The sequence below is a fragment of the Bos taurus genome, chromosome 26 (genome assembly GCF_002263795.3).
Source record: "Bos taurus isolate L1 Dominette 01449 registration number 42190680 breed Hereford chromosome 26, ARS-UCD2.0, whole genome shotgun sequence".
Taxonomy (NCBI): Eukaryota; Metazoa; Chordata; class Mammalia; order Artiodactyla; family Bovidae; genus Bos; species Bos taurus.
In genome coordinates, this window is record NC_037353.1 from 39,853,472 (window position 1) to 39,876,132 (window position 22,661).

The 22,661-nt window shown below is 39.6% G+C and overlaps 1 protein-coding gene across 3 annotated transcripts in view; it reads left to right on the plus strand.

Annotated features, from left to right (window-relative positions):
* Positions 1–22,661, plus strand: part of INPP5F (inositol polyphosphate-5-phosphatase F) — a 94,174-nt gene that overhangs the window by 1,396 nt on the left and 70,117 nt on the right. Inside the window, exon 1 of one of the 3 annotated variants that reach the window (XM_059882078.1) lies at positions 6,525–22,649. The exons of the other annotated variants lie outside the window; for them this stretch is intronic. Coding sequence (XP_059738061.1) covers positions 22,640–22,649 — 10 coding nt within the window. The 5' untranslated portion in view covers positions 6,525–22,639. Of the gene's footprint in view, positions 1–6,524; positions 22,650–22,661 lie in introns of those variants that run through there. 3 annotated transcript variants of the gene reach the window in all.

Here is a 22,661-nt window from a genome sequence, read left to right on the forward strand (position 1 = left end):
GAAAGGTTGAGTAACTTGCTGGAGGTCACAGAGAGGAGAATTGGCCCCCAAGACACTTGCTGACCGGTTCTACTACTTGTCTTGGAAGCTCTGGTGGTTGATTTGCTAGAGCAGTGAAGGAGAACTTAGCTGTTTTCCGCCCCCCCCGCCCCTAGTTTTGGGGTGTATTTTCTTGCTATTACATTTTATTTCCTCAATTCAGAATGGAAGAGAAACTACTGCACCCAGATAAGGCTCTTGATAATCTTGAGACAGACGGTGTTGTAGATAGGCTAATTTTGGCCAGTCTCCAGTCATTCTTTTCTGTTTTTCCTGATTTGATCATTTGCCTGGTCTTTCCCCCCATCCCTGCCCCCAATGTTTGGGGAAGGCTTCAAGTGCAAACTGAGGGAAGGTAGATTGCAAAATTCTCTAGGCTGCCAAAGAGCCAGCTCTTTGGATTCTAAGAGCTTAAAATTAACTATTTCAGCTGGATAGAACTTGACATCATCTTTAACTCACTTCTGCACTTCATTTCCTCAGCTATAAAATGAGGGTTTGACTTTTTTGGTCTTTGTACATAATGAAACGTTTTTCAAACAATGCCAGTTTAAGTGTTTGGTATACCTCTTTGAGGACGAGAATTGACGTGTTTCATGGAAAACACTCAGGAAATCTCTAGGTCACTTGTGTATCAGTATAGTGAATTGAGGCAGATATTAGTAGAGGTGGGCGTGGTTGTCTCCATTTCTAGGGCTACTCTCTCCTTTTCTCTCAGCCCCTAAGATTTATAGAGATGAACCAGACTGGTGGAATTACGTGAAAGGAGATAAGTCCTCTAAATAGACGACTTTAAGTGAATTATTTGTCATTCTGTTTGGTTTGTGTTCATTTCTTGTACACAGAAACCTGTCCAGTCCTAATAGCTTTAGGGATAAGTTGCTTCCCTCAAGTGAAGTAAGTCAGCCCTCTTCCAGGGTTTCCTTGGTGGTTCAGATGGTAAAGAATCTGCCCCCAGTGTGGGAGACCTGGGTTTGATCCCTGGGTCGGAAAGATCCCACAGAGAAGGAAATGGCTACCCACTCCATTATTCTTGCCTGGAGAATCCTATGGACAGAGGAGCCTGGCGGGCTACAGTCCATGGGATTGCAAAGAGTCGGACACGATTGAGCAATAAATGCTGATACTGATTAGAGATAAGTTGCTCCCCTCAAGTGAAGTAAGTCTACTCTTATAGGGTGCTGGCTAGTAGCTTACCTTTCTAGTGGAAGAATACTTAAACCCATATTTCTGAGCTGAGGAAGCTCAAACGGGCTATAGGCTTAAGACTTTAAGGAAAGTTAAGGGAAACCTGGGCCTAGATTTTGAATTAAGCTATGTAATTTGAGTTACCATTTATGTATCCAAAATCCCTATCAGAAGGCAAATTAACTTTTTTTCTGAGTAAATTGGTTGTAGTCTTGGCAATTAGGTTTATCTCACTTCTTAGGATATAGCCAACCACAGACTAAAGTAGACCAAAAATACAGAGGAAGGAAGAGGCCATTATCTTACAGAAAAGCCTGTTTTGATCTTCAGGTGTTCAAGTACATATAGCAAGCAAATAAAGAACCTCATGCTCTTGACTTTAAATAGTTTATCCTATCTAGTACTCAAGAGCCTTTCTAAAGAGTGACCAAAGAATAATGAGCCAGCTCATTGGAAAAGACCCTGATGCTGGGAAAGAGTGAAGGCAAAAGGAGATGGGGTCAGCAGAGGGTGAGATAGTTGGATGGAATCACTGACTCAGTGGAGACGAGTTTGAGCAAACTCTGGGAGATAGTGGAGGACAGAGGAGCCTAGTGTGTTGCAGTCCATGGGGTTGCAGAGTTGGACATGACTTAGCAACTGTACAACAACTACAAAATGGAATAATGGCTTTTTAATTGTTATCAGATCTCTGTACACTAACTTAAAATTCTCCATTTTATTGGATCATTTCCCTCTGCTTTTACAGCCAGTTTTGCTGTTGTTTGTAACTAAAGCATTTATGATCTTTCATAGTTTCTTATTGATTATTCAACTGAATATATTACTAGCCAGCTCCCTTTTGTTTCTAAAGGGCAGTATCATAAAACCAAAAGAGCCTGTGGACATTGTGATTTTTATGTTTGTGGCTATTGAACAACCTGAAACAGTACTCTTTTCTAGTGGTATCAGACGGATCATTATTGATACTTAAGGTTAAAATGATCATTTTCTTAGCTTTGAATGTTTGTTACTGTTGGTCTCTTTTCCTTATTTTGTAAGATCCAGTTTGGGTGCCACCCCTTCTCTGTGCTCACCACACTCTGCATTCCTGGGGCAGAATTATTGGTCACCTTTTTGTGTTTCCAGGTGTTTTATACACTTGGTACACATTTTGTTTGTAGCTCTTAACTGCTTCATATGAAAATAGTTTTCTTCTTCCCCAGTGGACAGAGCATTCCTCAAGCAAGGACTTTATTCTGCTTATCTTGGTATCTCTGAGCTTGAGTGTTAGGACATAGAAGGCATTTTTGGTTGAGTTGAACTGAGTTAAATTAAGTCCAGGTTTTCTCTCAGTAATATCATTGTCATAAATATAGGATATTGTGTTATACTCAGTCATTTCAGGGACTATTTTGAATATCTTCTAACTGGGGTGGAAAATCTCTGTCCAGCTGAATAAGGACATAAATGTGAGGAAAGATGCATTTCCGCTTGTGATGTTTTTCTGATTTAATGTCACTTAGAAAAATTCTTTGTGATGGTATTCCTTATTTTCTTCTTTAATGTTGTTTACATTTTTTCTTCTAAAGAGTTGAATATTTTTTCTGGTGTTTCCATTCTTTTAAGTATAATGTGTAGTCTGGGATCATACTTAGAACTGCTTTTTGGGTTAGGGGCTTCCCTGGTGGCTCATTCGGAAACCTGAATTCTATTCCTGGGTCAGGAAGATCCCCTAAAGAAGGGAATGGCTACCCACTCCAGTATTCTTGCCTTGAGGATTTCTCGGACAGAGGAGCCTGGCGGCCGACAATCCATGGGGTCATAGAGAGTCGGACACGACTGAACGACTTACCCTTTCACTTTTTCACTATGTCTCTCTCAGGGTAATGGCCACCAGAGGAAAGTATTTAGTTTTATTTTTAACCAGGGAAAATGGTAAAGTACTGTGTAAACATTCAGTAATCTTCTGAGAGTGGAGTTTCACTATCTGAGAATAAGGGCTGTAATTTAAAGACTTAAAAAGCAATGTAATACAGTCCACCGTTGGGGAAGGGTGATATGGTCTTATCTCTTTAATCTTAAAATTGCTTCCACTTGTCCTTGTAGGTTGTTCTGATAGAGAGTGTTATATAATTTACTGCTGTGTATTGCTTCATTCTGAGATGAAGTGACCACAAAAAGATGGTAGAGCATGTCATACACGTAACATTCATAAGCATGTAAACTATTTAGAGATGAAACTCGGATAAATACTGGTGAACGGTTATTGGGGGGGATGCTAGTTATCTGTTAGAATGCACAGAAGCATAAAAATGTGTTCATGTTTTTCCTAGTTATTTTTTGATAATGACATTATATTTAATATGTCATGAAAACTTTTTTGAATGAGAGATTAGCTACAGAACTGACATCTAAATAGAACTTTTATCTCCTTTGCAAAATTATATTTTATGAAACTGTTCAGTTAAGCATTTTGTGTTATTTAGTATTTACTTTGAAAAAAATTTTAACTTTACCTTTTAAAAAAATCATGTTTACTAAAAATTCACAAAGCACCATGACAAAATATAATAGGGCATTTTAATTTAACAATTAGTTGTTAAATATATTGTAAAAATCTTTTAAACCAATTTTGTTGCTGTTGAATAATCAGTTTTTTCTGGTGTCTGTAGTTTTCAGTTTCTTTTAAAGCTTACCAGGTTTATACCTTGAACACTTCTTACCCCATATTTTATATTTCTAACAGGTCAGCAGTTGGATTGAGATCTGTAAACTTATTTTATGAATATTTATTGTTACACATGCAAAGTAGAAAACACATCTTTCCAAAAACTTTCACCCTTTCTTTGGCTTTCAAAAAAAATAGTCTTTGTAAGGTGAATGATGACAGTTTTCAGAATCAAGTTTTACAGATAGAGGGAAGTTTTTGTCAGCTAAGATTAATAGTAGGTAATAACACTCTGTGACAACCTAGAAAGTTGGGAGGTGGGAGGGAGGTTCAAGAGTGAGGGGACGTATATATACCTATGGCTGATTTGTGTTGATGTATGGCAGAAACCATACATGACTTCCCTGGTGGCTTAGAGGTTAAAGCGTCTGCCTGCAATGTGGGAGACCTGGGTTCGATCCCTGGGTCGGGAAGATCCCCTGGAGAAGGAAATGGCAACCCACTCCAGTATTCCTGCCTGGAGAATCCCATGGACGGAGGAGCCTGGTGGACTACAGTCCATGGGGTCACAAAGAGTCGAACACAACTGAGCGACTTCACTCACTCACTCAACTCATGGCAGAAACCAACATAATATTGTAAAGCAATTATCCTCCAAGTAAAAATAAATGCATTAAAAATAGTAGCTAATAACAGCAGCTTTTATTTATTATTTTTCTGAACCAGACACTGTTCTAAGCCCTGTATGTGTACTGTTTCATGTCATCCTCACAATAAAATTTAGTTTTTTCTAATTCTTATTTTACAGGGACAGAGAAGTAATTTGCCCAAGTTTAAAGAATAAGAGGGAGAGCCAGACTTCCAACTCCATACTGACTCCAAAGCCAAGTTTTTCTCAATATTGACAAAAATGTTTTATAAACCTTTCTACCTTCTTGACTGCAAAGTTATAGGATTTATATATATATTTAATAATATTTATTTATGGCTGTGCTGGGTTTTCATTACTGCGTGGGCTTTTCTCTAGGTGCACAAGCCTCAGTGGTTGTGGCTCCTGGCCGCAGTCATTGTGTTACCAGGGGCTTAGTTGCTCCGTGGCATGTGGAATCTTCATAGATCAGGGATGGAACCTGTGTCTCCTTCGTTGGCAGGCGAATTCTTTACCACTGAGCCACCAGGGAAGCCCTGGGATTTATATTTTTATGGGGAATATCTGAAACATTTGTAACAACCATACTCATTATCATGTAGTCTATGTAGAGAATAAAATAGCCTCTCAAATGTCAAAGTATGCTCATTGAGGAAGGATCTATGGATCGATAGAATAAAAGAATGATAATGGGACTACTGGCTCTTGGACATTTCACCTGTCCTGACTCTTTTCTTGTAAAACTAGTTTATATAGTTACAGGGAATATTGTTTTTGTAATAGATTGACTAGTTTTTCCAGTTATGGTCAGTTTATCAGGTTTCTCAAGTTTTTAGAACATTTGGGGGTTGGGGAGGGAATAGATAGAGGGAAGATCTTGAAGCAGAAACACTGATAAGTACTGGATGGGAACTATTTCAGCTGGTGATGAGCAACCTGAAGCCTTCCCAGTCTAGCTTTGCAAGAGTTCCAGATCCAGTTTCACAGACATCCTTTCAGAGCACATAAAGCAGAGAGGGAATGGAGGAGGAAAAGTCTTTAGGGCACCCGCCCCCGAAAAGGGGAGGGACTTTCCTAGCATCACTGACTCCGAGATGCTTATGTTCTGACCAGGCCATGACAGCAGAGACCAGGACTTGCCAAAGGCTGGCTTCAGAGGAGAGGCAATATGCAGGCCTTTAGGGCAGAGCGTGAACGTGTCAGGAACCAGGGTGCCCAGAGAGCTTGGTCTTTCCAGAATGTGACTACATTGATGCTGTTCCAGGATGTCCAGCCGTATGGCTTCCCTTGTCCCACCTGGCCAGCCTGACTCAGCCCACTCAGGGAGAGGGAGATGGAGATTCATTACTGTGTCCCTCCACGTGGCCCACTGCTGGTCTTCTGTAAAAATGGTAGGAATGAATTGAAGTAAGTCTAGTTTCTGGTTGACCCCACGTATCTTGAGCAGCAAAGAGGTTGTTGTGAGGATTAAATAGAGAACATAAGAACAGAGGACTAAAATGCTACTGTCTGAAGCAGCTTTTTAAAAGATGCCAATTTCTCATCATTTTATTCAGGAAAGGGAGGAATCTGAATTTTAGTTCTGTGGGATTCAACAGATCTTTTTTTGTTTTTAAATGAAAATAAATGAGACCCAAAGACATTTTTTATTTTTCTCTAGCTGGCCCTATGTCCAAAAAATTGCTTGTTGCTGATTTTGGTTTTTATGATTTATGACAAAATTAGCTGATATATTTGCAAATAGATACAAGGCTATTGGAAAATCAAACTAATTTGGGTATAGTATTGATTGAGTGTATTCTCAGAGCCATAGTCTATCCTTGGTGTGGTTTTCTGGGGATTTAAATGTATTAGGTCTTTATATTGGTGGGAATGCAAACTAGTACAGCCACTATGGAGAACAGTGTGGAGATTCCTTAAAAAACTGGAAATAGAACTGCCTTATGGTAGATGGGAGGCTCGGCCGGCGGGGGCAGGGGCCGCGCAGCCGGGGAGTTTCAGGAACTGGAGGAGCGGGGCGGCGGCTGGAGTCGCCCAGAAAAAAAAAAAAAGAACTGCCTTATGATCCAGCAATCCCACTGCTGGGCATACACACTGAGGAAACCAGAAGGGAAAGAGACACGTGTACCCCAATGTTCATCGCAGCACTGTTTATAATAGCTAGGACATGGAAGCAACCTAGATGTCCATCAGCAGATGAATGGATAAGAAAGCTGTGGTACATATACACAATGGAGTATTACTCAGCCATTAAAAAGAATACATTTGAATCAGTTCTAATGAGGTGGATGAAACTGGAGCCTATTATACAGAGTGAAGTAAGCCAGAAGGAAAAACATAAATACAGTATACTAACGCATATATATGGAATTTAGAAAGATGGTAACGATAACCCTGTATGAGAGACAGCAAAAGAGACACTGATGTATAGAACAGTCTTATGGACTCTGTGGGAGAGGGAGAGGGTGGGAAGATTTGGGAGAATGACATTGAAACATGTAAAATATCATGTAAGAAATGAGATGCCAGTCCAGGTTCGATGCACGATACTGGATGCTTGGGGCTGGTGCAGTGGGACGACCCAGAGGGATGGTATGGGGAGGGAGGAGGGAGGAGGGTTCAGGATGGGGAACACATGTATACCTGTGGCGGATTCATTTTGATATTTGGCAAAACTAATACAATTATGTAAAGTTTAAAAATAAAATAAAATAAAAAAAGAAAATGTATTAGGTCTTTATAAGCTGTATTATTATCTCTTTGTGCACCTTTTTGTAAGCTGTATTATTCCTGTTCACATGTTTTAAGATATGACCTTTTACAATCTAACAAACACAAGTCTAAGAAGTAACAGTAGTGTTTTAGAAAGTGAAAATCACTCAGTCGTGTCTGACTCTTTGTGACCCCATGGACTGTAGCCCGCTCCTCTGTCCGTAGAATTCTCCAGGCAAGAACACTGGAGTGGGTTGCCATTTCCTTTTCCAACAATGTCTTAGAATCTCTAACAAATTACTCCTTAGCTGGGTTAAGTCATAATCATATGTGTCAGCTGACCGTAAGTGAGCTGAGAATGTTTGAATTAGATTATGTTTACCAAAAATAGAGAAATAATACATTACTTTATTACCAGTAGCTGTTGATAATACATTAAGTGATATTGAAGTAGTATTTAAAAGGTGAGGGCTAACACTGAACATTCAGCATCATAGTACATCACAACACATAGTGGTAGTATCTTAATTAAATCCCATGCTCTGTTAAGATGGCTCATTTTCTGGTTGCTTCGAGACCCTTAAAGCAACTGCTATCATTCACAAAAAAGCATCCTCTCCTGACAGCTTTCTTTGAGGCTGGTTGAAGGAAGTACAGGTTGATTTTAGGTCAGTATTCCATGTGTTTTCTCTTAAGTTACCTCATTTTAATTGCAGATTCTTTCAAATTTAACCTTGAATTTCTTTAACTTTATAGTGGGATATTTAAAAATACAAAGTGCATTATTTTATCTTTATGAACATTTATGAATCTTATTCTTTGAAACCACATTTTTACTTATACTGAACTTCAAATTCCAGTTTCTGCAATGGTCAACATACATAATTTGAAATAGTCCTAACATCTAACTGAAATGTTGGGGCATTTTAAATATGCTACAGTGCTCTTAATTTTAGCAGTTTGCATGTATAATATTAATGATTCTTCATGGTGTCATTCATACATTGTTTTTATGCCAGATATAAACATTCTTCTCCCCATTTCCAGCATAATGGTCCTCCCCTCCCCCAGGAAACAGTTGTGGTGGGCAGAACAAAGAATTTGGCAGAGTTTCTAATTTGCTACTCTCTCTCTGGGCACTTGTTTTTCTTGACTTCCAGGATTCATCTCTTGTAGCTGTATTTATCCCCCTTTGCCGGAGAAGGCAATGGCACCCCACTCCAGTACTCTTGCCTGGAAAATCCCATGGACGGAGGAGCCTGGTAGGCTGCAGTCCATGGGGTCGCTGAGGGTCGGACACGAATGAGCGACTTCGCTTTCGCTTTTCACTTTCATGCATTGGAGAAGGAAATGGCAACCCCCTCCAGTGTTCTTGCCTGGAGAATCCAATCCCAGGGACGGGGGAGCCTGGTGGGCTGCCGTCTATGGGGTCGCACAGAGTCGGACACGACTGAAGCGACTTAGCAGCAGCAGCAGCACCTTTCAAAAACTCCCCACCCCAGCAACTAATTTAGTATTCTATTTTGTTCTCCATCCAAATTATATTACGTCTGAAATTCTGTTAAGTCATTTACTTATTATTTCAACAAACCTTTATTGAAGATCTGACTTCTAGGCATTGTGCCTGTATAAAAAGTTGGATAAAATATTCTCTCTGCCCTAGCCCAGGTAGTGGTCCAACAAGAGAAAGCCATACATAGGATTCTAGAGTGACAAAATCCCTTGGACTGCAAGAAGATCAAACCAGTCAATCCTAAAGGAAATCAGTCTTGAATATTAATTGAGAGGACTGATGCTGAAGCTGAAACTCCAATACTTGGGCCACCTGATGCGAAGAACTGACTCTTTGGAAAAGACCCTGATGCTGGGAAAGATTGAAGGCAGGAGGAGAAGGGGACAACAGAGGATGGGATGGTTGGATGTCATCACCGACTTGATGGACATGAGTTTGAGCAAGCTTTGGGAGTTGGTGATGGACAGGGAAGCCTGGTGTGCTGCAGTCCATGGGATCGCAAAGAGTCAGACACCACTGAGCAACTGAATTGAACTGACTGAGAGTGACAGATACTGTGATAGAGCTGAGTTCAGTGGGAGATTTTAACTGGGTCTTGACATTCAAAGCCTCTGCTTTTTTCTAAGATAATGCAAATATATTTTTCTCCCTAATAAAGAAATGGGAAGAAGGGAGTTCTTTGATTCCATGAAGTTCCTTCCAGCTGTAAATAGTCTGTGATTATTTCTCATATAAGAGTGGAAAGTCTTGAAAGAAACTGTCTATGTGACTAGTGAACTTTAATGGATTTTTTTTTTTTTTGTCTTGCCAGAAATAACTTTGTATGCACAGTGCCTTGGTTCTAACTAAGTACTCAAAAAAAAAAAAAAAAAAAATTATGGGGATGAATAGTGCCTAACTGGCCAGACTGAAATAGTACAGGTTCTCCCCTGTACTCCCACCCCCACAGAACACTCTGCTGTGGCCCCTGCTTGATCTAGAAGCGGTTCTTGACTTGAGGCCAATTAAAATAGACCTGCTGGTGTGTTTGAAGGTAGAGCTTTTTGGTGGTAAGGACCTATGGTATCAGAATGACTATACAGACAATCCTAGATGGAAGAGAATAAGTTTTGAACAGTTTTTGGGAAAGCTAGGAAGTTATTTAAACACTGACAGAGACAAAGGTTACTTCTGTTTTATGTTCAGAGTGCTAATTTTATGCTATTTTAATCTGTTACCAGCTCTAAAATGAGCTAAGGAAAATACCAATTGTTAGCTCCCCTGTGCTCTTATGTAGCTCTCAAATCCTATTTCTGAAAGTCATATTGTTCTGAAGAACAGTTTTTGGGAGAGCAGAGGTCAGGAGTGCATCACAACACACTGCCGTGTTTCTTGGGTGATGCCTTATGAATTTGTTATCCAAAGGTTTAGCTAAGCCTTCTTTGGACTGGTTATATTTTCAGTTTCCTAAGGTAATGAGTTGGGAAAGTTGTCATTTAAGCTTGTACTTCCCTTCATTTATTTTCAAACTGTGTCTTTTCAATCTCTCTGCCCTATACTGGTATTCTGAATGTACTGTAAAGCCCACATCTTTTATAATCTTATATATATTCATCAGATCCTCTCAGGACCTAAGTCTTTTTCTTTAGTTGTCCTCTGTCCTTTTTTTGAGTTGCACCGGGTCTTTCTTGAGATGTGACAATTAGAACTTTATACTTCAAATAGAGAATCATAACAATTTTTAGTTTGGATAGTATAGAGTTAAAAATTTTTTTAAACTATTTTTACTTATTTATTTGACTGCCCCAGGTCTCAGTTGCAGCATATGGGATCTAGTTCCCTGACCAGGGATCAAACCCTGGGCCCCCTGCATTGGGAGCATGGAGTCTTAGCCACTGGACCACCAGGGAAATCCCCCTAAAAAAAACAATTTTTATTGAAGTATAGTTGATTTACAATGTTATGTTAATTTCTACGGTGTAGCAAAGTGACTCAGTTATATATTCTTTTTTTATATTCTTTTCCATTATAGTTTTTCACAGGATATTGAATGATTCCTATGCTCTACAGTAGGACCTTGATGTTTATCCATCTTGTATATATCCTAGTTTGATGCAGGGTTGAGAAGATCCCCTGGAGGAGGGCATGGAAACTCTTTCCAGTATTCTTGGCTGGAGAATCCCATGGACAGAGGAGCCTGGCGGGCTACAGTCTATAGGGTCGCACAGAGCCAGACATGACTGAAGCAACTTAGCATGAACGCATGCATGCATATATTAGTTTACATTTGCTAATTCTAAACTCCCAGTGCTTCCTTTTTCCACCCCTCCTCTGACAGCCACAAGTCTTTTCCTCTGTGTTGGAGTCTATTTCTGTTCCGTAGATTTGTTCGTTTGTGTTGTATTTTAGATTGCACATATAAGTGACATCAAATGGTATTTGTATTCTCCTTCTCTTTCTGACTTCCTTTGCTTAGTGTGATAATCTCTAGGTCCATCCATGTCGTAGTCCATGGTATTTATATATACACCACATCTTTTTATAACCATTCATCTGTTAACGGGCTTTCAGGTTGTCTCCGTGTCTTGGGTATTGTAAATAGTGCTGCTGTGAGCATAGGGGTGCCTGTGTCCCTTTGGGTTATAGTTTTGTCAGGATGTATGCCCAGGAGTGGCTTACTGGATCATATGGCAACTGTATTTTTAGTTTTTTGAGGAACCTCCATGTTCTTTTCTATAATAGTTGCAGCAATTTACATTCCAATCAACAGTGTAAGAGGGTTCTCTTTTCTCCATACTCTCTCCAACATTTGTTATTTGTAGACTTTTTAATGATGGCCGTTCTGACCTGTGTGAGGTGGTACACCTTCTTGTAGTTCTCTAATAATTAGTGATGTTAAGGATCTATTCACATGCCTCTTGGTTACCTGTACGTCTTCTTTGGAGATGTGTCTATTTAGAACTTCTGCCCAAAAAAACACTTCCAAATATCCTTCGTGATCAAAACTTTGTAGCCCTGTTGCTGCACTGTAATTATTAATAAATCCCTGTTTTAATGGAGAAGTCTAGAAATTCTTAGGATCCCTTTTCTTGGTATGTATCTCATCTTTTAACTATTCTGAGGTTTTTTTTTTTGTTTTTCTATTTTTCCCTTAGGGTTACTTTTTTAAATGTATATTTTTTTTATATTAGCTTAACCAGCTTTTGCCAGTTCATTGTATTATGAGCTCTTTCTGCAGTTTATGGTACTTAATTATATGAAAATAGTTCAAAGCTGTATATGGACAGGCATCATCTTTGAATCAGACTGGTAGGATAAAACTAAGCTACTAATGCAGAGTCCAACTAGTAGCCTATAATCAGTTTGACCTGTAATTCTCAACCTAGCTTACCTTAGAATCATCTGGAAGAAATTTACAAAATACCTATGCCTGGGCCCCACCCTGACCAGCAGAGTCAGACTCTCCAGGTGTGGGGCCCAGGCATCAGTATTTATAAAGCTCCCAGATGACGACAATGATGGCCAGGGTCCAGGGCCACTGAGCTGGAGTTGACACTAGGAAAGCAGCAGCTGCTAGAACTTTTAAATTGGATTAGCTCTTTAGCTTGCTGAATGCTGGAAAATAATTACTGTTAGAGTTGAGAGAAATGTATATCAAATTTTGCATTTATAAGAAGGCAACCGAATCAGATTACTCCTTAACCTTTTCTTCTGGCCTAATTAAATTTTGAGAATTGAAGTATGGATGAGCTAACCACTGGACCTTCTAGTTCCTCATTGTAGAACCCTTTCCCTCATCTGTTTGACTTTGGCGTTGGTAATTGCCTTTTCAGAGCAATAATACCATTTGTCTTTAGCAGGAAATGAAACGAGTCAGATTATGTATGCATACCTTGGACCTTTTTTTTTTTTTTTGACACGAGAGAAACTTCAGCAGCTGTGCAAAGCCCAGGGCTGTTCTTGGGCTCAGAGAGCAACATCAGTTATGGCTCTTGGAATGAGTGACTCATGCTGTCTGCAAGCACACAGTACTTAATCACTTGTTTTCTGTATACCAGGAGGAGGAGGGCACATGAAAATAGAAGCCATGGACTGCCAAATGGGATCTGAAATAAGAGTGGAAATGTTGACCTAATGGGTCAGACAGTTGAGCTTATGACAAAATACTTATGTTTTGTGTCTATGTTCCTTTAATGATTTCACTTATTAAAATTTGTCATTATTTCCCAAACCCTACGCTTTTGTAATTTGTAAGCAACTCTACTCTTTGCTAGATAATTTTGATAATCCTAAAATTTAAAACCTATTTACAAACTTCAAATGTTTCTTTTTTGAAATTGTGTGCCACGTTGGAATATGCCTTTCAAAGGAAGGATTAGAAAGCAGTACATTTGTTGGAGCAGATAAATTACCTGGCTATTCTTTGTGGAAGGACAAGCCCACTGGCCATTTTCACTGCCATTCCCATGCCTTCTGCCTCCATGTAACCATTAATAATGGTGACAGGGTGTCCATTAACAAGCATATGCTAAGTTACTGCATGCAATCCATGGGGTCGAAAAGAGTTGGATGCAACTGAACTGAAGCTACTACATATGCTTAGACCAATATGGTTTATACTGATCTCTATGTGAACACCCTGCTAGTGCTTTTATTTTTATTTCCTTAGTAACAAAATAAAAACTACACACATATTTTGAAGTGTCTATTGTGTGTTAGACACTGTACCAGGCATAAAGTCATAGCAGCTCAAAAAGACACACTTAGCCTCCCTTCTTGTGCCAGTTACGTATCCTGCTTCAGACCTTCCTCCACTGGCTTGTCTCTTGTCTCGTTATTGGCTTGAGAAACTGTGAGCACTTCTTAGAGATTTTAAGATAATTTAAAGTTTCCTGAATTTTAGTTGTCTTTCATTGTTAGAAATCACATGAGAAATCATCATTTATTACATTTATTGAAAGAGAAACGCTTTTATTATTAAAAGTACCCACCTAGCAGAGACTTGTGTTTTGGGACTTTTCTTATTTTTTAATATTTATTTTTAATTGGAGGATAATTACTTTACAATGTTGTATTGATTTCTTTTGTACAGCAGTGTGAAGCAGGAGTTGACTCATTGGAAAAGACTCTGATGCCGGGAGGGATTGGGGGCAGGAGGAGAAGGGGACGACAGAGGATGAGATGGCTGGATGGCATCACCGACTCAATGCACATGAGTTTGGGTGAACTCTGGGAGTTGGTGATGGACAGGAAGGCCTGGCGTGCTGCAAGTCATGGGGTCGCAGAGTCAGACACGATTGAGCGACTGAACTGAATTGTACTGAGCCTCCCTCCCCGTCCCCCATCTCACCCTCTGTCGTTACAGAGCATCTTCCCACTGGCTGTCTGTTTTACACGTGGTAATGTATATATTTCAGTGGTACTCTCTTAATTTGTTCCATCTTTTCCTTCCCCTTCTGTGCCCAGAAGTCTGTTCTCTCTATCCATGTCCCTATTCCTGCCCTGCAAATAGGTTCACCAGTAACATTTTTCTAGATTCCGTATATATTTATTTTCTCTCTTTCTGACTTACTTTACTCTGTATAACAGGGGTCTAGGTTCATCCACCTCAGTTTAGCTGACTAAAATTTATTCCTTTTATGGCTGAGTAATACTCCTTTGTGCGATTCATGGGGTCGCAAAGAGTCGGACACGACTGAGGGACTGAACTGAACTGAATACTCCTTTGTATATATGTACCATAACTGCTTTATCCATTCATCTGTCGATGGACACATAGGTTGCTTCCATGTCCTGGCTATTGTAAATACTTATGCAATGAACATTGGGGTACACACATATTTTAGAATTGTGGGCTTTTTTCAGGGTATAGTCTCAGTAGTGGGATTGCTGGGTCGTATGGTAGTTTTATACTTAGTTTAAGGAATGTCCATACTGTTCTCCACAGTGACTGTATCAATTTGCATTCCCACCCACAGTGGTTCCCTTTTCTCCAAATCCTCTCCAGCATTTATTGTTTGTAGACTTTTTGATGATGGCCATTCTGACCAGTGTGAGATGATACTTCATTGTAGTTTTGATTTGCATTTCTCTAATCAAGAACAGTGTCAAGGGACTGTCTTTTAAAACAGCAAAAACTTAGGATGTTAGTCTTATTAAAAGTCAAAGACAATAAGCAATTGGTGGGAGAAGATTTCCAATTCACTCTTCCATGCTTGTTCCTATTTACCTGTTCATCTGGTAAGGTAACCATAAACGGTTCAGTAGCCGTTGAATGAGTCCCTGTTGTGTGTCAAACCCTGTGCTAGGCTGCAGGCATACATCCCATCCTTCCACGAACAACAGCCATGTAATTGATCTGCTGCAACAAATGTATTGTTTCCTAATCTTCTTTTGAAAAGTATATTCTGTAAACAAAATAGGTCTAGAATTAAATTGATAGAAAAATTGAGACTTGATAGTCTTCTTTTTGAGTCTTTAGGAGTCTTTTAATTGGTAAGTTGAAATTTTACATTTATTATAATTAATAACAACAACACTGCTTCTTACTCATCTTTTCCATTTATTGTGCTTTTCTCAGTTTTTTGGTTTTTTTTTTTTGGTTCTATCACCTTTTACTGTGTTCCACTGGGTAGTATGATTTTTATTTTATTTTGTTTTTGTTTTTTGGATGGTGTGAAATTTTTCAGATGCCTTTCTGTTGCTGATTAGAAGTTACCCATCCTGTTTTTCATTCTTGTGTTTCTCAGAAATTCAGACCAGTACTTATTTTCACATATACAACTGAAGTCTACTGATGTCTGTAGCATATTAAAAAGCAGAGACAGTACTTTGCCAACAAAGGTCTGTCTAGTCAAAGCTATGGTTTTTCCAGTAGTCATGTATGGATGTGAGAGTTGGACTATAAAGAAAACTGAGCGCTGAAGAATTGATACTTTTGAACTGTGGTGTTGGAAAAGACTCTTGAGAGTCCCTTGGACTGCAAGGAGATCCAACCAGTCCATCCTAAAGGAGATCAGTCCTGAATATTCATTGAAAGGACCGATGCTGAAGCTGAAACTCCAATACTTTGGCCACCTGATGGGAAGAACTAACTCACTGGAAAAGACCCTGATGCTGGGAAAGATTGAAGACAGGAGGAGAAGGGGATGACAGAGGATGAGATGGTTGGATGGCATCACTGACTCAATGGACATGGGTTTGAGTAAACTCCAGGAGTTGGTGATGGACAGGGAGGCCTGGCGTGCTGCAGTCCATAGGGTCACAAAGAATCGAACACGACTGAGGGACTGAACTGAACTGATGTCTGTGTCTTTTCCCAAGCAATATTTCAACCTCCATTTGGACTTTATCTCTTCTAGATTTTTCCTCTCCAGTGTAAGGAACTTCGGGGAGGGGAGGAAGCTGGCAGTCATGCTTGATTTGCCATTTGGACCTGAATTGTGTTGCTAAGACTGAGACTGCATGCCTAATTTTGAGCTGCATCAGAGCCCTGTATCTGTTTCACATTCTGAAGAAACAGAATTTTGGGGGCATACATAAGCATTGAGATATTTCATAAAACCTTTATTACTCTCAGAAAGCCTTTAGGGATTATGGCCTTACCATAAATTTTAATGCAAAAAAACATTATTGAAGTTGTTTTTTTAAATATGTAGACCCTTGATATAAAAATCTATAGAGAGATTTATTGAGTGGTAGGAACCTGGAATTTTAAATGCATATACATTTCCCAACTTGAGGTAAAAGTTATTGAACATTTATGTGCCAGACATTGTGCTGGGTACTTTCACATAATTCTTTCATTTAATCCTCATGAAAATCCTGTAAGTTAGATGGATTCCTGCTTACGAAAGAGGAACCTGAAGTTGAAAGAGGTTCCGAGACTACAGTAGAGCTAGTAGGACTTTCTCTCGGGACGGGGACCGCAGGTTGTGCCTGCATCGTGTAGAATCTCTTGGCTCTCTCCAGCCTTTCATTTCCAGTCGTGGCGCCAGGCCGCCCTTGTGCACACTCCTGTCATTGGATCTCTGGCTTTAGGCTTGCCTCTTTGGGTCCACTCTGTACATAGTGGCCCTAAAGTTCAATCTCACATGCAAATCTGCCCTCTCTGGAGGAGAATTTACTGTCTGTGGTCCTCCTGAGTTGGTCCCTGTTTGGTTTTTCAACCTTATTCTTACAACTTCCTGCCTTTTACCTTAGGGCCTTACTGTACCAAACCATTTAGTCTTCATTGCATTCAGTAAATATGTGAGTGCCTGTTATGTATTAAACAACCTGCTGGCTGTGAGGCTGCCCAGGGCTTTTCTCATGACCCAGGTAGGGGAGGTCCTGATTCCCAACAAGGACAGCAGCAGTGGGGATGGAGAGAAGTGAAACATCAGATATGAGGAGGTGGAGTCAACAGGACTTGGTGAGGAAGGAAAGCATTTTGAATGTCTCCCGGGTTCTGGCTTGTGCAGCTGGAATGATGGTGGTGAGCTGGAAGACTCCATATACTTTTAAAATGAGAGCATCATATCTGAGTAATTACACCTGGTAGGGAAGCTTATGGTGTTAGAGGTATGATAGAGCACTGGACCGAGAGTGAGAAATGGGGTTTCGGTTTTCACAATATGGGTAGTAAGTATCAGACACTTTAACCCCTGCCAGCCATGATTATGTTTGTTTGAAATACTGCAGATAACTTTCATTTTCCCACTTCAGATACTGAACGCTTCTAATGTGATTCAATGCAAATTATCTGACTCCAACCTATTTCTTCATTCTGAGTCATATGTTCAGTCAGTTGTCCATTCAGCATTTTGGAGCCTGCAGTGTATGTATCACGCACCTGAGACATAAAGCTGAATGAGACCAGGTCTCAATGAATTTTATGTTCTCGATGGGCTTCCTGTTCAGTCAGAGAGACAGGCAAATCAATAATTAGGTGCATTAAACCAAAATGATAAGTCACAAAGGGTATATGAGCAGGGTCCAGGGGGCTCACAAAAGAGCTGATCAGCTCTGCTGGGTGGGTGGAGAGGGGAATGTGTCAGGGAACACCAGTGACCCTTGTTCTGAGTCAGGAATGAAAAGCAGGCTGAAGTGGGTGGGGAGCAGCATTCCAGGCCCAGCCCTCGGACACTTCTGGAAGATGAAGGATGCTGGGGGTGGGGAGGCAGGAAGAGAGTAGACAGGAGCAACCCATGCACAGCCTTGCAAGCTTTTCCAAGGAATTTGGACTTTGTTTCTCAGGCTTGGGATGTAGGAGAAGTAATATGATTAGATTAACAGTGTTCTGTGTTGTATGTACTTATTTTTTTTAATGCCTGATATATTTCTTTTACAATATTAATCTTAGACAAACTAGACTTTAGGGCAAAAGAGCAGTATTTGAAATAAAGGCAGTTATTACATCCTGATGAGCAGAGCAGTTCACCAGGAAGATATGATAATTCTCAATCTGTGTGTGCCTGACAACATAGTTTCAAAAAATATAATGCAAAAATTACAAAGGAAAAATGGGAGGGGGGAATACATAAAGCATGAGATTTAAAAAACAAAGCAAAACAAAAAACCCTCTCAAACTGTCAATATTAGGCTAAGCAGTCAAATAATTAGCAAGTACATAGAGCAGTTGAAGAAAATAACAAAGTTGATAAAGAGCCCTTACCCCAGAGTTTAACAGTGTATTCTGTGTTTGAAGTAAGAAATACTTTAAAAATCCTGACCTGAACAGACACATATGTATGTATGTAGCGGAAACAAAAGTTTTGTGAAATGTTTTTCCTTATGTGGTGCAGTTTTTCTGTTTTCTGTTTCATTAGCGCTGATCTCATTGTACAAAACTGATAAAATGACCCGCTAATGGATTGAATTGATGCCCTTTTTCTTGAAAACACTAAGCAAATATACATGCTTTTCAAGTGCACACAGAACATTTACAAACGGACTTTCTGGATTCTCCTCACCACGCCTAGCATCTGCTGCTACTCTTGTTCTGCCTCAGTCCTTCCCCCTGCATAGAAAAGATGACTTGGACTCCTATTTGTACTGAGTCAAGGCCATTCGATACATGCATCTGCTTCTCAGCTCCATTTCTGTATTTAGCCTTTTCATCTTTTCTTCCAGACTTAGTAAAAAGTAATATCTTCTCCCACTCCCCGGGTTCACTTTTATACCTGTACTTTTGATTTCCTTTTCTTCTGTTTTCTTTTCCTCCTTTAATATCTCCTCTGGTTCTTATACCTAAACATTTCCCCTTGACCATCCCATCATGAACTCAGTCTTAATGAACTTACCTGGTTCTCTCTTTGAATCTCAAAGATTATCAGTGACTATTATTTTTAGTCAATTAGACCACAAAATATAGCTTTTTCTGTTTTTGTTTTTTTTTTTTAAGTGAAATTTAAATTTTCTTCAATGGCTGATATAGTCAAACAGTTCAAAATACCATAGGTGCAAAAGGGTATTATTTGAGTTAAGAGGTTTTCACCCGCCTTTTCTCCCAGCTCCTATATACCCTGCTTTTTGTGCCTTGCTCCTTCTTACTCATCTCCGTCCTCATCTTATCCCTCTCTGGAGAGGATAGCTGTTTCACTGTCATTTGTAAGTTTACCCTCTTCCTGTCCTTTGTGTAGCTTCCTTTAAGGTGTTTCATGTTAATCTCCTTCTGTGCTTTCTTCACCTACTGCCCACCCTGCTCCCCAACTACCATATCCTTTCAAGCCAACACTCTTGTAATAAAAACCATCTAGCTCCTTTCCACCTCCTTTCAGTGCTGTCAGCTAATCCCTGGCTGCAGTCTTGTTTTACTTTTGTTATTATTTGCCTGCCAAGGCCTCCAGGAAGTAAGGTTCCTTAATGAGTCTTTTATTCAAGTCTCTCCTTATTGGCCTCAGTGTACTTTTTCTAGTCTTCCCAATGAAAATCTCCACCATACTCACCGTACTCCTTGGTCTTCTGATCTATATTGTTTGCTCCTTTATTTTCATATCTTCTCAGTACCTGGTTCCTGAAATGTACTTGATAAGTATTTCCCCAGTGAAGGAATGGATTCCAAAACAAACCTTGTACTTTCTTTCTGCCACATCATTCTTCTTTCTGATTTCCTTATGCTTGAAGTTCCACTTCCTCTGTGCAGCTGTTCATGACTGCTTTAGCACTGACTTTTCATCCTCCATATTCCTCAAGCTCATTTGATACCCAAGGGATAGAATCCTGCAACTGTGCTTGTTCATTTGGGGTCAGGGTGAGATTATGAATAGCTGGAGCTCTTTCCTTAGCAGGGGCATCAGTGTTGGCAGAGGTTGAGATGTGGCCTGCCTGATGGGGATTCTGGTTATTTGAAAAGAAATCAGGATACTTCTAGTTTATATACCAACATGAATTCCAGGGTTAGGGTTAGATTTTTATAAATTAACAAAGGGGTAAAATTAATAAATGATTGATAACAGATAAGGAACAACTTAGTGATCTTCCCTGTAGCTCAGATGGTAAAGAATCTGCCTGCAATGCAGAAGACTTGGGTTCGATCCCTGGGTGGGGAAGATCCTCTGGAGAAGGAAATGGCAGCCCACTCCTGTATTCTTGCCTGGAGAATCCCATGGACAGAGGAGCCCGGCAGGCCACAGTCCATGGGGTTGCAAAGAGTCAGACCCGACTGAGCGACTAACACTACTACCCCTAAGGAACAACTTGATAAGATAATAAGGGAAATAATGATGGATAATGAAAGTGATTTGTATAAAAATTTAAAACTGAAAGTATTTACAAACATGTCAGAGTTGATGTCCTTAGTATAAAAACTCATAAATCCATAAGGAACATAAAAAATTCTTAGGAGATCTGAATAAGGAAATCATAGAAGAAGAACCATAAGCAGCCAGTTTTATAATTAAATGTTTAATCTTACAAGCAATGAAAAGAAAGTAAACATCATTTAGGCAATGGATGCCATCAAAATAGCAAAATTTACAAAGAAATTCTAAATGATAGCAAGCGTAAGAAGCATTTTTATATGCTTCTAGCAGAAATCTAACTTGGTGTATAACCTTTGTTGATAGTATTGAAAGCTTTGTTTTTAAGTTTTCACCTACTGATTTCATCCCTAAGAGTTTGTCCTAAAGCTATTAATTAGCAAATAAAATACTTGCATAATATTCATCATTTATCACAGCATTTTTTATAATAGGGAAAAACTGGAAATGACTTAAATGCCCAAGAGTGAGACAGTGCTTCCTTAAGTGGAAAATTAGACAGCTGTGAAGTTATAATTTTGAAGAATATTTTAAAGATGTGAGAAAATACTCATGAAATATTATAAGAAGTTAGCATATAGTGATATTGCAATATTGCAGTTGGATATGCACACAAATATATGATGTGAAATGTAGCAAAATAATATTCTCTCTGGATGACAGGATGGAAGTGATAAAGTGTTTTTTCCAATCTTACAGTGTATTACTTTTATAAGAATGCATGTTACTTAAAATGTAAATATTGTCTTATTGATTAGTTCCATGTGTGTATAGATTCTGTGTTTGGACGGTTAAGAGCACAGGCCATGTGGTGTAGACATGGCTTTGAATTGCAGCTCTGGCCTTGGCCCATTGTGTGATATGGCCACTTTACTTTTCTAAGGCTGCATTTCCTCATCTGTGATTTGGAACCTGGTACCTAACTCAGAGAAGGCAATGGCAACCCACTCCAGTACTCTTGCCTGGAAAGTCCCATGGATGGAGGAGCCCAGGCTGCAGTCCATGGGGTTGGGAAGAATCAGACACGACTGAGCGACTTCACTTTCACTTTTCACTTTCATGCGTTGGAGAAGGAAATGGCAACCTACTCCAGTGTTCTTGCCTGGGGAATCCCAGGGACGGCGGAGCCTGGTGGGCTGCCGTCTTTGGGGTCGCACGGAGTCGGACACAACTGAAGCGACTTAGCAGCAGCAGTACCTAACTGCTAGAGAGTCATCAGGATTAGAAATGATAGTATGTATAATAGCCTTTAAAAAATTAATTCTCTATTTTACTTTAATTCTTGCAATAAAAACAGAAGTCAACTTTTTTTTTTGCCTCCCACTGAATATATCATTAATAACAAAGATGTTCAAGATACAGTAGTCAAAACTCAAATGAATTTGGAGACTATTAAGTCTTTTGTAATTACCCACATGAGTTACAGATTGATTATACATTTCATTAAAATAAAATTTAAATGGTAGTAATTAAAATGTAATTTAAAATTTCTGCTAAGAGAAATAATGTTTTCATTCTTGCTAATCTTTTCCTGCTATTGAACCACCACTAATATTACCTTTATCTGCATGGGTATAACAGCCTTTTGTAGCCTGCGTTCCACAACAGAATTCAGCCCTAACGTCCTCAGGCATCTGTTGTGTGTAATGAATTAGCTTCTCTTCTGTGTGTCTAGAATGGTACAAATGATCTACCATCCTTGGGAGAATTGAGAATACAGTCATCCAAGTCATTGTCTTGTTCTGTGGTTCAGATGAGAAACCCTGACTGGGATGCCTGGCACATAGTAGGCACTCAGTATAGACAGAAGTGATTCCTGTTGTTGTTGCCATAGAAGTCACATGAAAGAGAACTGGCTTTCCGAATTTCTTTGTTTGGTGTTAGCTTCTTTGGGAAAGGATATTTTCCGGAGTGTGATTCAGTAAGTGGACATCTCTGGGGGGGGTGGCTCTCAGTTCTTGTCTCTGGATCTGAGACTGGCTCTGGCAGTAGGACCTTGGATAACTCCTCTCTTTGCCCTCTTATATTGTACCAGCCTCCTTCCTCCACTGCAGGGCGCCAAAGTACTGCCTCCCATCCAAGTAGAGTTTTAGAATGTCAGTTATCTTCCCATAACTGTCCTTATGTTAGAGAACTTACTCAGGCCTCGGATTTAATGCCTCTCTACAATGGCTTTTAGTAATGTATTCA